We start from the raw sequence: 16,212 nt of genomic DNA, 5'->3' as shown, positions 1-16,212 counted from the left end.
GGTCATATTTTAAGGGTACTAGTTCTTTTTTTAATATGCCAGCATATTCTTGTTTTATCGGTAAGATAGCCTCTTAAATCCTTTGAGAATAGTAATTATGAGACTTTTTTATATCAACTGTTTTGGCAGAGGGATTGTTCTTTTTGAGTTTAATTTCTTTCTGTTTTGGTTCTGTGATATCGCTTAGATTTTTTTCAATGTTTATTATCCAGTCATTTTTGTTGTTGTTGTTTGACTGATTTTAATAGTGTATACCTCAGTCCAAGTTGTAATACCTGTTTTCCTGTTAGTTTAATAGAATTTTCATTACAGACATCTACTTCCAGTGATTTCAGAAATGAGTGAAATTTGTGACCAGATAGCTTGTTTTTTGGGTGCCAGGACTCCCTGCTTCTCCAGTTTCTTTTTCTGGTCTGGGAGGGTCCGTTAACACACAAGTACCTCAGATCATTTTAATGGAGGTGCTTGTGAGGCTGTGGGTGGCATCCTTAGTTGCATATTATAATAGATTCACCTGGGAGCTTTTAAGTATCCCACTATCTGGGCTGTACCCTAGACCAAGTAAATCAAAAGCTATAAGGGTGGGACCGTCAGGATTTTTAAAAAATTTCTTACGTGATTTCATTTTGCAGACATAGTTAAGAACCACTGCATATTAAAATTTGCGTGTCTGAATAGCCTCTATGCAGAAAACAGCCCTTTTGCAAATAGGCATAGCAAATATCGGGCATTTTAGACTTTGCATTGTAGCATCTGTCAACCCCATGACCAACTTTTGCATGTGGGCAGTGATGCACACTTACTATTTTTTGATCTCTGTATATGTAAGTACCTTACTATAAGTGATACAGAAGGAAATTTGGTATCATATAAATGTCTTGAATGGTGCCCAGAAGAATTTCTTGAAGTAATGAAAGGACATGCTTATAAGAAGTACTCAAAATTGAGATCTCAAAGGATACTATTAGATTTATTTTTCTGATATAATGACCAGTTCTTTGGAAATGTTAAACATTTCTGTGCATGTTTTTTTGTTTTGTTTTGTTTTGTTTGTTTGTTTTTGAGAGACAGAGTTTTGCTCTTGTTGCCCAGGCTGGAGTGCAATGGGACGATCTTGACTCACTGCAACCTCCGGGTTCAAGCGATTCTCCAGCCTCAGCCTCCCAAGTAGCTGGGATTACAGGCATGCACCACAACCCCTGGCTAATTTTGTATTTTTAGTAGAGACAGGGTTTCTCCGTGTTGGTCAGACTGATCTCAAACTCCTGACCTCAGGTGATCCGTCTGCCTCAGCCTCCCTAAGTGCTGGGATTACAGGCATGAACCACCATGCCCGGCCTCTGTGCATTTCTTTTTAATAATGGATGAAGTTTTTTAAAAAGTTCTTTCTGTTGAAATAAGAATGTTATCTGCCTTGCTTATAAGATTGTTGTGAGAATTAAAAGATATAAAGTGCTTAGAACAGTGGCAGGCACATAGCAAGTGACCAGTAAATGTTAACTGCAATATTATTGTTAATGCTGTTATTTCATCCACTATTTAACTTTTCCCATCTTTCTAGTTTATTGATGATAAGAAAATAACATGGAACATTTTCATTTGAATCTGTTTTCATTTGAACCTTCTAATAAACTAAGATCTTATATCTTTAAAAGTTCAGTTTATTAAAACAGGTTATTAGGCACATGTGAATGAAGACTCGGTTATATTTCACTTACTGAGTATGTGTGTTAAAATAGATTGTTTGGAATAGTAAATGATTATGAATTGGTAAAAGTTGATTTTGCAGTGAAAGACAAGATGTTAATTACTGTGAAATGAAGACTAAAATGTAACTCCATCTTGTTAAGGCAGAATATAAACAAATTTTTAAAATAAGTAAAATGTAGCTCTATAACTTTTATTAAGAACATATAAGTCAAATTAATCAGTTTGTAGTTAACCTTTTTTTTTTCTTAAGCTAAATAATTGATACTAAAGGATAATAGGTAGTTGACATAAAGCAGAGGATTCCTGACCACCAGAGAATTCTGTGTCTGCTATTTTCTGCCTGTGTGTTTAGGAATTAGGTGTTTTGGGACATAAGTTTATTGAGGGAAGATCAGGTAGTATGTTTTTAATAGTAACTCTAATGTAGCCCAGTTTGTTCTGTAATACACTTGTTCGTGTGTTGCCTTGAGATTAGTTAACTCCCCACCAGTATATATATATAGGTTTTGGTTTTCATTGACGTATTTATAAAGATTAGCCTCCTTAGTTTATAGTATTATATTAAATGGTTTTTAAAATCTTACGTTTTTAATTATTGAGAATTCCTCAGAAGACTTGATTGTGCTCAGTACAGGTAATAGGATATTGACCCTTTAAACTTTAGGTTATCACTGAGCATTTATGTAGTTTCTATATTCTTTCAGGACCTTTAAATTATTTTTTATAACTTTTGCAGCATGCCTGTGAAATTCATTTGTTCATAAATGATGGAACTAAAACTCAGAAGAGGCTAGGTGACTTGTTCAGGGCCACAAAATCATTATTATTATGCATTTATACAGAAAGTTCAAGGCATCCTAGTGATTTTAGGCATAAAATGTTAAAGACAAAGCATGACCTGGCCACTTATTTGCCTTTACCCATAAATTGTACTTTTGAAACATCTTAACTTTGCCAAAAGTTTTCGACCTTAATGGTGCATGTCATGGAACCGTCAAAGGAAAACATGAGTGAAGTGGTGTCACGTTGACTTTAATCCAGAATAGAATACACTGACATACTAGTCTTCTAGACCGTAGTTCATTGAATCTCTGGAAACAGCTTTCATCTTGTTAAGTGACTATATATTTGATCATATTAAAGTTTCATGATCTCCTTGTAATATGAATGATGTTAGAATCCATTCTGCCAATTAAAAGCCATTGCTGCCAACAAGTTGGAAGTTGAATTTACTGTTTTCAAAAGCGTCATTGGGAGATTTTTCTAGGTTGTGCTTGCTGTTATTGTGCGACATTTTGATGAAAGTTCTGAAGCATGTAGTACTCCTGTAGATCATGTAATCAAGGGTTAGCTTGTTCCACAGCTTGTCTGCGCATTAGCTGAGTGTTTTTTCTAGGAGAAAGGATGACAGTAGAGCTTGAAGGCAGCTTTCCCTAGTTCCGTAGTAAGCCAAGCTGAAGGGACATCCATGTGCTCTAAAATAAGTGAATAGACACATTATGCTGACTTGATGAAAGCAGTGCTTTTGCTGAAAAAAATGTGTTGCGCCTGGAGCCCTGATAGCCAACCAGATAGTTTTTTCCCCCATTTATTCTGACGAAGTCTACCATTGTATCAGTATTTTCTGGCACATTCATATAAATTACCTGCAATTTTTGTAACTATATTTGGATAGTTACAGTAAATCCTTAATTTTTCATGGTTTTGTAAGTAAGGGTGGGATAGCTTGAACTAGTGAAGAACATAGATATTCCAAACTTCGTGTGCCATATATTTAATCATACTATTTTGCTAACCTCGTTCCTTCAGACCTGTTAATAATAATTAGCAAAATTGCTTGAGTTGTACTTCCTATCTCCAGAGTAGATGACTAAAAATGTTGACAGAAGAGATCTAAATTTAAACAAATAGACAACAACAACAAAATCCAGGGTGGACTGTGAGGTAATGTGTGTGTTACATTTACATATGGATTGATACTTCATAGAATGAATTTCCATGTTAGTGGGATTACACTGGACACTTACGTAAGAACACTCATTTATGGAACCCTAAAAGGATTTCTTACAGTGTTTACATCAAAACAAATAGTTGCAGAAATTAAACATGTGTGTATTTAATGTTTTTATAAAAGATGGTGGTTCTCTTTTGCTTTAACTATTTTATAGTGTCTATTTTTCAGCTTGAAAATGACAGTGCCAGGCACACAGTAGATGCTTAGTAAGTATGTGGTGGTGATCTTCACCTCTTTTCAGATGGAGGTCAATGCTGTTGTGGAAGGAAATTGCAATAGTCATTATTTTTATTACAGTCTTCATCTCTGAAACTCATTGAAAATAGTAAATCACTTTAATAAATTCTAGCAAATTTTTATTTTTATTTTATTTTATTTTTTTGAGATGGAGTCTCGCTCTGTCACCCAGGCTGGAGTGCATTGGTGTGATCTTGGCTCACTGCAACCTCCACCTCCTGGGTTCAAGCAATTCTTCTGCCTCAGCTGGGACTGGTGCCTGCCACCACACCTGGCTAATTTTTGTATTTTTAGTAGAGATGGGGTTTCACCATATGGCCAACCTGGTCTCAAACTCCTGACCTCAAGTGATCTGCCCACCTAGGCCTCCCAAAGTGCTGGGATTGTAGGCATGAGCTACTGCGCCAGGCCTCTAGCAGGATATTTTTAGATTATCCCTCAAATTTGTCTGTCTCTTTTCAAGTCATTTGTTCATTTCCTAACTCTCCGTCTTTTTATTTCTTCTCCCTGTAATTATGTTTGACCTTTTTCTGCATTTTCTTGAAACATATCTGTAATTAATGTCCATTCAAATATTACAGTTTTTGAGAGACTTAGAGGAAGATATGAAATTATCTCTTTATTACAAGAATAGTTTAATAGTTCCTCTACAGGTGCACATCTGTATATGTGCAAAACACTATGCCAAGCTCATTAAGGGTTAGAAAAATGAGGAAAACCATAGTCCCTGCCCTCAGGGAGCATACATAGTAGGAGAGAAATAGAGGAGGTTATGGAAATAGTTTACATGAAATACACAAATTTGTGTACTATAATATAACTCTAGAAAAAATACATTAAGAACACAGCAACTAGAAACTGCTGCTTCCTACTGAAAGCTCACATAGGGAGACAGCTTAGTGCTGTGGAAAGGAAATGGCAATAAGAATAAAGAACTCTGAGTTCTAGTCTTTTCATCACCATCAGCTGAGAAATACCGAGCACATTCTCTGGCTGTTTTCCATCCCTAGCGTCAGTTTTTTCTGTTTATGTAGTAGATTTTAACTAACTCTATTAGTTTCATAAATATTGTGGTATAGTAACATGTTTGCTTTACCTTCATAGAAGATGTGTATATCTTTTTAGTTACTACTAATATTCTGTTTTCAGCCACTTAAGTTAGGGAATGTAATAATTTAATCAAATAAATAAAATAAGATTAACTGACTAGTGCAGTCACATGGACTGATTCATGCAGTGTTTAAAGTTCTTTGTTCTATGACATATGTGCTGTATGAAGCATTTTAAAACTTTTAGGCTGTATATTTTAAGTTTCTAAAGTAAACATGTAGACTTCTGTCATAAGGGATGGGCAAAACCCAAATAACACTGCCTGAGTACTCATCTCTTGGAGATAGCCATGAATCTGATTGGCTTTTCTTAGAAGCGGTTGAAAGCATCTAGAGGTGACCTTTTGATGCTTGACTTGGGAAGCAAAGAATAGGTCTTTGGTTTTTGCTTCTGAAGATTTTTTTTCTCTTTTCTATTAAAACAACTTTAAGTCAATAGCAGGTCTCCAGTCGGTGTTTAGACTATTAGTAAAGTATCGGTTCAAATGCATCTAGCCTATTTGTCTTCCTGTTTGTAAATTGGAAGTGAGAAGCTGCTAATTAACTAAACTTTAGCATATCTAAACACTTCAAAAATATAATATGTAATATATATTCTAGTGCCCTTTGAAATCTAATTTCTGAAGATATTTTAGCTGTGCTGAATTAAAAGAATACTCAAGTTTATTTTATAAGTTAGTATATCATACAATATTTTGGTTTCATATTAAACACAGAGGCACCTGTGAGACCTCATACAGAATGTGACAAAAATCAGAGATTAGCATAGTCACTTTGTGAAGCCATTTTTCTCTTCAAAAGGAACCAAAATATGCACTATCTGAAGCCTTAAGGATGTTGACAAATAACAAAATGAAGCATTTGGAAATATTCAGAAGGAAGAAGCTGGCAGCAGATTGCTTAGAATTTTACTCATTGCCTTATAAAATTGATAACATACTTAGATACTACTAAACTTGAAGGGTTTTATTTTTGTTTTTAAATTCATCTGTAGACCACTGGCCCTTTGTATCCAGACTATGTACGTTGTTAGAAAAGTTGGGCAGGAGTTACCTGGCTGAAGTGTGGATTAATGCAGTAGAGTGCTTTACCTAATGCATACTGCTTAAAGCACAGGTGTTGTTTTTGTTGGTTGAATACTGTCTGATTTTCCTTCCTATGTAATTTACCTTCATGGAGATTAAGAAAGCCCCCTTTTATTAAATAAGCTTGAAAACTAGATGAATGCACTTAGGTTCTTGGGTAAAATGTATTGGATAGCTAGCTCCCTTTATAATGAGCATTTAAAAATCTGCTCTCCAAAAACTGGAAAATGTATTCTCTGCTGTATGGAAAGCAATATAGTACTGAAATATTCCTCCTTAATTTTGGTCTGAACGAACAAAAGTGTCTGTGTTTATTCCTGCCTAATGCATCACAAATCTGCTGACATGCTAACCTTGGAGTCTTGGCTGGCGTTAATCAGGCCTGTGCACAGGCAGGAAAGATGTACCTAATGCACTCCATCAGTGCAGTTTGCATATGGAAGTTCTCACAGGGGAGCTGCCCTGTGCCAGCTGAGGGTTACCTGCCCACTGCAGTTATTGTATGTAATTATCGAACCAATCTGTTCAGCCCAGCAGGGTTTAGATGGTAATCATGAAGCAACACTTTGGAAAAGAAAGATGTAAGGTATTCTCCCCTTTTCTCATCAGTTATATGAAGTTACAGCCACTCTTACAGCTATTTTTGAGAGGCAGTACCTCCATATACAAATCTGCTAAATGAATGCCTTTGAAAGTTTCTCAAGGTTCAGTCAAGTTGTTACTTTTGTATATGTGAAGCATTTTCTTTAGGAACATGGTGGGTATCTCTGAGTTCTAATTTTCCGCAGCCACCTTAAGAATGTTTTGAAACAGTGGGATTAATTGTAATACATAGATAATAACAGTTCTGACCATTTGGAGGTTTTAAGATAATGTGGCTTGAATAGAGTTCAGCTTTCCCATGTAGTTCTCTTTGGAACAGAACCCATGGTTGCCATTAGGAAAAGGAACAATGTGCTGTCAGCAGGCAATATCCTCTTTTCTAGCTGTACACAAAATGGCCTGCAGCAAGGAACATTCTCAGATGAAGTTTAACTTATTGTTAATTGTTAGAAAATATAAATGAGGACATTCTGTTGCATTGTGAACCTGTGAGATTTGGGGCATATCAGATGGTTTTCTAAATGATACAGACTTATTTTAGGCAACCAAAAGAAGCTTTGGATTAAAATTTGGATTTTAACCAGTTTAAATTTGAAAGTACACAAGATAAAGTTAAATACAAAATTCAAAGTTTCATATTTATTACTAATGTCCCTCTATAATTTTACCTATGTATAGAGATGTTAGAGAATTTAGAAACTTAACGCAGGACTGGACCTGTTAAAAAATGTTGTAGTGGTAGAAAGTAATAAAATTAAATTGAAGGAACATTTGGGAAGAATGGATAGTGACAGAATATAAGCACTGACTCCTAAATAACACTTCACTAGAAAAATAGGACAGGCCCAAGAGAATGTGGGAAATCCAGATGGTTTTTGAGATTTTAGGAGAGCTTTGTACTTTTAAGAGTATTCATTTACAGTAAGGTTTATGGCCCTCTTAAACTTTTAATAAAAAGTATGCTGAAAGAGAAACATTTATTACAAGTTTTCCATTATTGATTCATAAATAGAATTTTACCACCAGTGTTATATGGTACAAACACTGATGTAATATATGGGACAAGACATACATTTTTTCCATGTATCAAATAGATTATCCTCTCTCCATCCCACCCGCATTGTACTATGTGGAGAGTATCATTGGCCTGAGTGGTGATCGTGAGTTTGTAAAACATTTTGTTTTAAAAGAGTTTCTGTATGATCAATCCTGATGGTTAAACCGTAGCTTTCAATAATGAAATATATAAAGCATGAAAAGTTAGAGGTGGATATAACAAATATACCTACCGTCTGGGTTAACTGTCTAGTTGAAAGTTCTTGTACTCCCCCTTTCTTCCATCCTTCATCCATTCCTTTAGGTAACCACTATCCTGAAGTTGAGAATATTTTTCCTGTGTGTTTTGACACACCCACACCTATATACAGTTACACACAGACACACACACACAAATACGTGATGAGTTTGTAGTTTACTTGACTGTCGGACATATTTCTCTCTCTCTCTCTCTCTTTAATTTTTATATGTAAGAAGCGAAAGAAAGAAATTGAAGAAAGCAAGCAATCTGGTGTTGAAGATATGGAATGGTCGAACACACAGACAGAAGAGGCCATACAGACCCGTAAGTTGAACAGTTTTGCCTAGCTGCTTCCATACGTAAACACAAATTTCATTTCCTCCCATTAGATGAGGGGTCAACTATTTGGGTCATGACCTTTTGATTTTATAATAAAATGCCACAAGATTTTTGTATAGTATGTATTGCAGTGTCTTTTGTACATACGTTAGATTATTTTCTCTCCACAATAATTACAAAGTTGAGACTGGGAAGCTGCCTTCATTTTGCAGATTTGGAGCCCGAGACACTGAATGATTAAATGGCAGAGCTGACAGGCGTGGTGACTGACGTGTGCCTGTAGTCTCAGCTACTCAGGAGGCTGAGGCAGGAGGATCACTTGAGCCCAGGAGTTTGAGTCCAGTCTGGGCAACATAGAAACCCCATCTCTAAAATAAATAAAATAAATGACTGAGCTGTTGTGAAAGGGTGATAGAGACTGGAACTCTTAACTGTCAGGCCAATATCTTTCCACTTCCTCACACCGATCCCACATAACTCTGGGTATGATAGTGAGTGTCAGGGGTCAGACGTGGGTCTGTTGTAACTGAGCTGCCTAATTGTTTCTTACAAAGTTTGTCAACCTCTTCTTTTTTTCTGAACAAGTTAAAAGGAAAAGAATTAAAACTTTATGGCTGTTCACTTTTCACAGTTCTTGAAGCAAAAAAAAAAAAAAAAGATACGAAGTCATTTCTGAGATGGCTTATAAACTGGCACTGAAGGCACTTCCAATAGTTCCAGAAATGACATGAGCAAAGGCAGCATCTGCAAATGGCAGAACTAGGTTGGACTTTGGTCTGATATGTTTAATAAACTGCCAGCCAGTATGTTCCAGGATTCATGTGATATGATGATGTGCTTGACTCAATAAAGAGAGCTATTCAGTATGGCCCCCAATACATTTTTTTAAAAAGATTTTTCCTCTCTGCCTTTTTAAAAAAAAAATTTTAATTATTTTGTTTGTCCTGAAATATTCCTTGGTTTCTAACAAAAAAGGCTTATTTTTGGTTAAAAAAAATTTTTTAAAGCATAGGTACCATATTGAGTAATGCCACCAATTTATTTTACCTTCCTTTTGCTAGTGGCATCAGTGCATGTTTGTGGAAAGCAAAGTATTCAACTTTGAAAGAGAATCATTTTTGTCCTGATTTTATTACTATGTTCTTCATTACATATTATGGTTAGAACATCCTTTGGTTTAATCTGCTTTAACCCAAAGAATACTTGAGATACCTGAAGAGGGACTATATAACTTCACACTGAAGGTGAAAGGTTTTGAAGTAGTCCCTCTCTTTTTTCCGCTGCTGTCTTGCATTCGCTACTGTCTTTTTTCGCTTTTCCCCTGTCTTGTTCATTTTGTTACTAGGAAGTGAGGAGTCCCAAGGAGCAATACATCGAAGCATGTCTCAGCCAGAGGCTAGCAGCAGCAGCTATGACAGTGAGTGGGAACAAAATTAAGGAGTATTTATAAAGATACAGCAGTATTCTTAAAAAACAATCCCTTAAATTTTAAAACTGGCAATTTTAGTTTCAGAAAGATCCCGCATTGTTCTAGTGAGATTGACACTCATTAAGTCTAAGGCAGAGTCTCAGCTGTGCATCGGGAAGACTCATCCCTCTCTTGACTGCCTGGACATCATTTGTTACCTGAACTTTGCTTAATGAGCATCAAGGGTTTTTGTTTTGATAGATACATGTCTTTAAATTCTAGTATAATTATGAAATTTTTTTAACCTAAATTTTTAGTGTAAGGTCTTCTACTGATGGTTTTTCCCATGAGAAAATATATTAGTATTTTTGTTATTTTATTAATGACAAAAGAGTATAGTAAAGTCATAAATAATTTAAGGAGAACAATTCAGTTTTTTTGACATAACTTTTTAAGAAGATAAAGAATAATCAGATTCACCCATATTCATATAAACTCAGAATTGCTTTTCTTAAAATGCTGTTTATTTCCCCCATTACAGTTCACTTTTTCCCCCTGAAGTACAAGGCAAGTTAAGGTATTTTACTATCAAAATAATCATAAGTGAGAGAAATATTATCTGATGGTAAAATGTTATTGCTTCCAGCAAAAAGAAAAAGCTTTTTCTTCCAGCAAAAAGAAAAAGCCGAGAGTTTGTGTAAATGTATATTTTTAAATTTATCAGTGTAAAAGTAACTTGAAGGAAAAGACACATTATTACATTTGTTTTTTTGATTTTTAAGATACATAGTGCAATTCAGTGAATACTGTGTTTTAGGGCTTTAAGATTTTGTGTCATAAACGTTTCAAGAATGGTTACCTCTAACAGCAGCTTTAGAAATGTCAGTTTCTTCATTAACAATTTTATTTTCAAACACAATTTATGATTTACAATATGGTAAGAGATTTTTCTCACTGTGTGATCTTTCAGAATGCTGTGCCTAGCAAAATGGGAGCAACTCTCCTTTAATATCTATTTAGACCATTTTAAAAACGTGTATAATTTTCTTGATACACCTAAACTCATTTTGAATAGTTGGGGGTCTATTGTGTAAGAACACATTCTGAAAGCTTTCAAAATGTGTATTGTGTAGGTTTTCTCAAATAAAGAGAGGAGGTGATGGGATGGTTTTCAAGAAGAACAGAGGCCTCTAATCCTTTTACTTTTATGCAAGGCATAATTTTTACCAGTTGAGAAAATTTGATTATTTGATGCAAGTAATTTTTCCCCTCACAAAATAAGCCTTTAAAAATCATGCATATTCTGGCATTTCAAAATTATGCCAGTATTTCAGAATTGTGCTAAAAATTAGCTAATATAGTCATGATATTTATGGCTGGTGTACTTCCCCCCTCCTTTTCATAAAATGGAGGCTACTTTTGTTGGTATGATTTTTAAGAACATTGGATTTTGGACCATTCCTGAGGAATCTTTGGAGAAAGCATGACTAGTCAAAAAGTAGATATTTTTAAGGGAACCCTACAAAGAAATGTCCTACTTTTTTCCTACTACGTTATAAAATCATAGAAAAGCATCCCAAACTCGTATGCTATTTTCCAAATATCAAATTACATACATTAGTCTTATGATTGGACCCTTTGCCAGTAGTGTATATTATGAAAATGGTTATATTTTAAATTAAAGAGATAAGAAGATAGATTTTTTTTTTGTAACAATTAGAATTGATTATAGGGAAAATATTGAATTGATTTATGCAGCAAAGTCAATAAGGTGCGTAGGACTGATTATATAATAAATTCCAGGCAGTAGTAGCCCTTTTAGTTGCAGTGAGAAGCTTTGGATTGAAGGAGATAAGCAGCAATGATATTTAATTTCAGAGTAAAATGGCAAATTAAGACATTAATGAGAAGAATGCTATTTGAATATAGCTTTATAGTTGTTAGTTTAGTGTTCTTTGTAGTGTGGTTAAAGATTTAAAATGTATTGAAAGGGAGATACAGTATTGATTATTGACCTTGATTTTATAATACCCTTTATGCCAATCTCACTATCACAACATTTTCAGTTTTCTGTGCAGAATTAATTTCAAATTTCTTGAAATAGGCCAGGCGCAGTGACTCATGCCTGTAATCCTAGCAGTTTGGGAGGCCGAGGCAGGTGCATCATTTGAGGTCAGGAGTTCGACACCAGCCTGACCAACAAAATACAAAAATTAGCCGGCTGTAATCTCATCTACTCTGGAGGCTGAGGCAGGAGAATCACTCGAACCCAGGAGGCAGAGGTTGCAGTGAGCCAAGATCGTGTCACTGCACTCTAGCCTGGCAACAAAGCGAGACTCCCTCTCAAAAAATAATAAAAATAAAATTTCTTGAAATAAAAATCTAAAAATCTACTGTGGGATATTTTTAATAGATGGCCATGTTACAGAAATTTAAGAAAAAACTCAAATTTTACAATCAGTCACAGTACAGTATATAGGGTATGTATTATGAGTGGCAGAAAAAAGGATATTCATGTGAGCTTGCTTTCATTGAACTGTATCGTGATTGAACAGAAACTATAACTTGGAAACATTAAAAATGCTAGTTTTGAAACTGACCTTCATGTTAAGTACCTAAATAAACCCATGATGAGAAAACCTTTAGATACGTATGGTAGAATTTTGTTTCACATTCAAAGAATATTTTGTACTTTTCAGAAAAGAAGTATTGATCTTTTGTGTTTTCTTGGTGCAGTCATTGATTAATTATGAGCGCCATGCTGTCCCTCACTCTGGTGCCCTTGCTCTTTCCTGGCAAAGCATAGCATGCGGCAGTGGGAAAGAAATGGCCCTGCTTCTTTTGCCAGCCCTAGGCAGCCATAATCAGGCTGACTGCTGCGCCCAGAGGTGAAGTAGGAGTAGTAGGTGGGGTGAAATGTCTCGTTGGTGAGGCAGAATTCCCATGCCCCCAGCAGAGAGTCACTGATTTATTCCAAACCAAGAATAGTTAGACAGGAGCTGTCATAAGGGACTAAGACCAGTATCACATATGATCATTTTCTAGGAGGCTACTCATTTGGGACCTGTATAATTCCTAGCAGGAAATACTTTCCATTTCAGTATATCCCAGTGCTCTCCTGCCTAAAGGCTGTAGGTAATAGGCTTTAAAAAGCAACTCATTCCTTTGCTTTTCATGACATGCATGACCTCATCGCTTCCCCCTAAGGAATGAATGCTTATCTATATTGCTAAGGTTTATATTTGGAGATAATGTTTTAAATTTTACAATAAATTTAATTTTGGAGAGAAATATTTCAGTATTAGTAAAAATTAGATACGTTTTATCAGTCAAAGCATTTTTATATGGCTTAGGATTAGAAGGTAGGTTTTGTCAGCATATTTTTTGACATATTAAAAAATGACCCAATTTTCTAAGATTTTCAGAGTTTTAGCAGTCATACCTTTGTATGTCAATTTTATCTTTGCAAATCACCAGAGTCAATTCGATTTTAAAATGTACTATCTTTAGAGATATTTATATTTCTTTTCTTTTGCTTTTGTCAATTATTGATTAATGATTTCAGTTTCTTTTTATATTCAAGGTTCAAGAACCAGAAAGAGAGTCCAGAAGTAATTCAGATGCTGTGAACCAGCTTTCCTTCTCTTTGTTTTCTTTTGACTTTTTTCTCCTTTTCTATTTGAAGTGTTTTATTTTCATGAGAGTCTTGCGAGGTGGAAGTAATAATTAAATACCCATGTGTTCAGAAAACAAACTTTTTTTATAAAAATAAATATTTTGTACAATTTCATTAAAGGCTAATTTATGAAATTTCAAAATCTTCAGATTATACTCCTTAAGTTATTCCAAAGCCATGTGTTTGTGATATTTTGGAGTACATATATATGAAAATTATTATGACATGCACTTTTCTAATCACTGTACATTTCTCAGAGTGGATAAAAATGTTTGACAGAGTCCTCACTTTTTAGGAAATGCAAAGCTTAAAATAAAAATCTCTTTTGTTTGATACAAACGCACAGTATGTTGTGGCTGTAAGGTTTGGTTTGGTTTGTATTGATTTTGTTCTGTTCCAAAATCTTTTATTAAGCACCTGCTGTATGAGACAGGAGGTACAAAGATGGAAAAGGAATATGAAATAAAAAGTGGAGGAAGTGTATCCATGAGAGAGAAAATCTACATAAATGAAAGATTACATAAGAATTATGTCTGTGCAAGCTGTATGACAAGAAAACAAGTGACAAATGATGAAGTGGTGGTGTAATTAAAGATTGTGTAAAGACTAGCTTTGTCTACGGAAGACCTATGAACTAGATATTAATAGATAGAGCCTATTCATTCAGTTTATTTTTCTTAAAAGTTTCACTTTCATAGTATGTGATATTTATACAGTAAACCAAGCACTTCAGTTTCAGTAATCAGAAAGTTTAAGATCTGGAATTTTTTTAGTTGCCTTGGGAACAAAAGCTTGTAATTTTAACACATTTATGAACAATTTCGTGATTCATTCCTCAAAGTTTTCTTGGTCAGAGAAATCGGGATTGGACTCTATTTTCTGATGGATGGTGTGCCTTACCATTTAATAACATGCACAGTGTGTTTAGAAGGTATATGGACATAGTTTCACTTAAATATTTAAGTATTTTAATATGTATTCAAAATACAGTTATCACATTAAACTGGTGATTTGTCTACTACTTAGGACAAACCTAAAGTAGGTATTTCAATTTTTAAAAGCAAGTCAATTTGAGGAAAGAAGTAAATGTACAGGTGGGATATGGACATACCAGAAATTGTCAAGGTTATACCAAGTTTGAGAACCTATGAACCGGTACAAAGACTATAACTTTTGGCTTTTTTATGTGGATATTTAGTGATCATGTGAAGCATTTATCACTGCAATGGTTAGATACTGAAAAATGCAAAACATCTACAGACTTTCCTTTGAAGATTAACCTTTTAATGCCTCCTGAAGTTCTAGAGCAACATACCTTTACAGATTAGAAAATTTGACTTTGGGCAGAGGCTCCTCCTGCTTTCTGTAGAATGTTAGGTTTTAGTACTTATTTAGTTAATGCCCCCAAGTTTATTTGTAACACCTAAATCAACTCTCAAGTTCTGTTTTAAACACATTAGTGCATAAAATAGAGTAAACTGTGTGTGATGCGTTTTTCTGTGTATGCCTTAGCCTCCTTATTTTTCACAATATAAAAACATGGAAAACTTGGTTAAATATTAAGAAAACAGATATTTCCTCCCATATTGTTTTAAGTAAGTACTGGCATTTTCTTGAATGTTACTGTATTGGCAAGGCTACAGAAATTAATGAAAAACTACTGGCCATAGAATCCAGTTTGATTCGTTTGCTGCATCCCTCGTTCTGTTTTATTCCCTATCTCGTACTGTTTTTTTTTACTCCCCTTTTAAGAAATGATTAAGCAACCTCATCATTCAGAGTAATTTTTTTTCTTGTCCTTTTCAGTTCTATATTTAGTATTTTTATCTTGCATTGTTTTTATTTTCTTTCCAATCCCTGAATGGAGTGGATTTGCCATTTTTGGTTCTCCTTTCACAATCCAGCTTCCATATTTTAACATGTTCTTGATTCCATTTTCTCTTGCCTTCTCTGCCATTTTCCTTAGGTCCTCATTGAGCTGAGGTTTTCTAATCTGTTGAGGATAAACACCACTGCCAGGCTCTTGTCCTTCACACAAGAGAATGAATGTGCTCTACATTTTCTAGAAATGTATATGCGCTCTACATTTTCTAGAAAGCAACTGATAAGTCTTTGGTAACTAAGCCCTGAAGTTAAATAGCTTCTAGGTGTTCTTCAATAGGGATCTAAGACAAATCAAACACTAATAAGCCAGTTATAAAACCCTGATTATTGCTTTGAATTACTACATTAAGTATGCATATAAAGACCCAAGTTGCATAGCAATAAAGTAGTGGTGGAAATATAAACTATGTATTTGTATTTGTTTGGGGAGATATATATGTCCACAGTTGAACATTATATTTTTGTTAATTCTTTAAAATTCTGTTTTAATATGCTCTATATTCTTTGGATTATAAGGGTGTATTAATAATACATGGCCATTTTATATAATTTAGAACATACAGAAAAGTGTCAACAGACAAACCAGCCATAATACTACTACCCACAGGCAACCACTATTAATGTTTTGACACATTTTCTTCAGTCATTTCTATGCTTATTTTTAAACAGTTACACTTCATATACAGCTTTACATTCTTCTTTTTAAAGCTAATATTAAATACTTTTTACATTATTATAACTACTTCATGAATATAACATGTTTTCTTAACTTTTTAAAATGAATTTATGATACTTTCATGACCATTTTTGTATTATTGGGCATTAAGTTGTTTTCAGTATTGGGATATTA

General features: G+C 34.5%; 1 protein-coding gene across 7 annotated transcripts in view; it reads left to right on the top strand.

Annotated features, from left to right (window-relative positions):
* The window catches only part of VRK1 (VRK serine/threonine kinase 1), an 87,955-nt gene extending 74,129 nt beyond the window's left edge, over positions 1–13,826 (top strand). For 2 of the 7 annotated variants that reach the window (XM_033191405.1, XM_033191401.1), the window contains exons 12-13: positions 8,289–8,379; positions 13,386–13,826. In XM_033191405.1, the coding sequence (XP_033047296.1) occupies positions 8,289–8,379; positions 13,386–13,417 (123 nt within the window). In that variant the 3' untranslated portion in view covers positions 13,418–13,826. Of the gene's footprint in view, positions 1–8,288; positions 8,380–9,739; positions 11,959–13,385 lie in introns of those variants that run through there. The other 5 variants (XM_033191404.1, XM_033191399.1, XM_033191402.1 and 2 more) reach the window with 4 other exon arrangements.
* Positions 13,827–16,212: the final 2,386 nt, after the last annotated feature.

Source organism: Trachypithecus francoisi, unplaced genomic scaffold, assembly GCF_009764315.1.
Source record: "Trachypithecus francoisi isolate TF-2019V2 unplaced genomic scaffold, Tfra_2.0 Lachesis_group3, whole genome shotgun sequence".
In the NCBI taxonomy this organism is placed as follows: Eukaryota; Metazoa; Chordata; class Mammalia; order Primates; family Cercopithecidae; genus Trachypithecus; species Trachypithecus francoisi.
The sequence above is the reverse complement of the archived record's forward strand: the minus strand, read 5'-3'. Positions and strand labels throughout refer to the sequence as shown.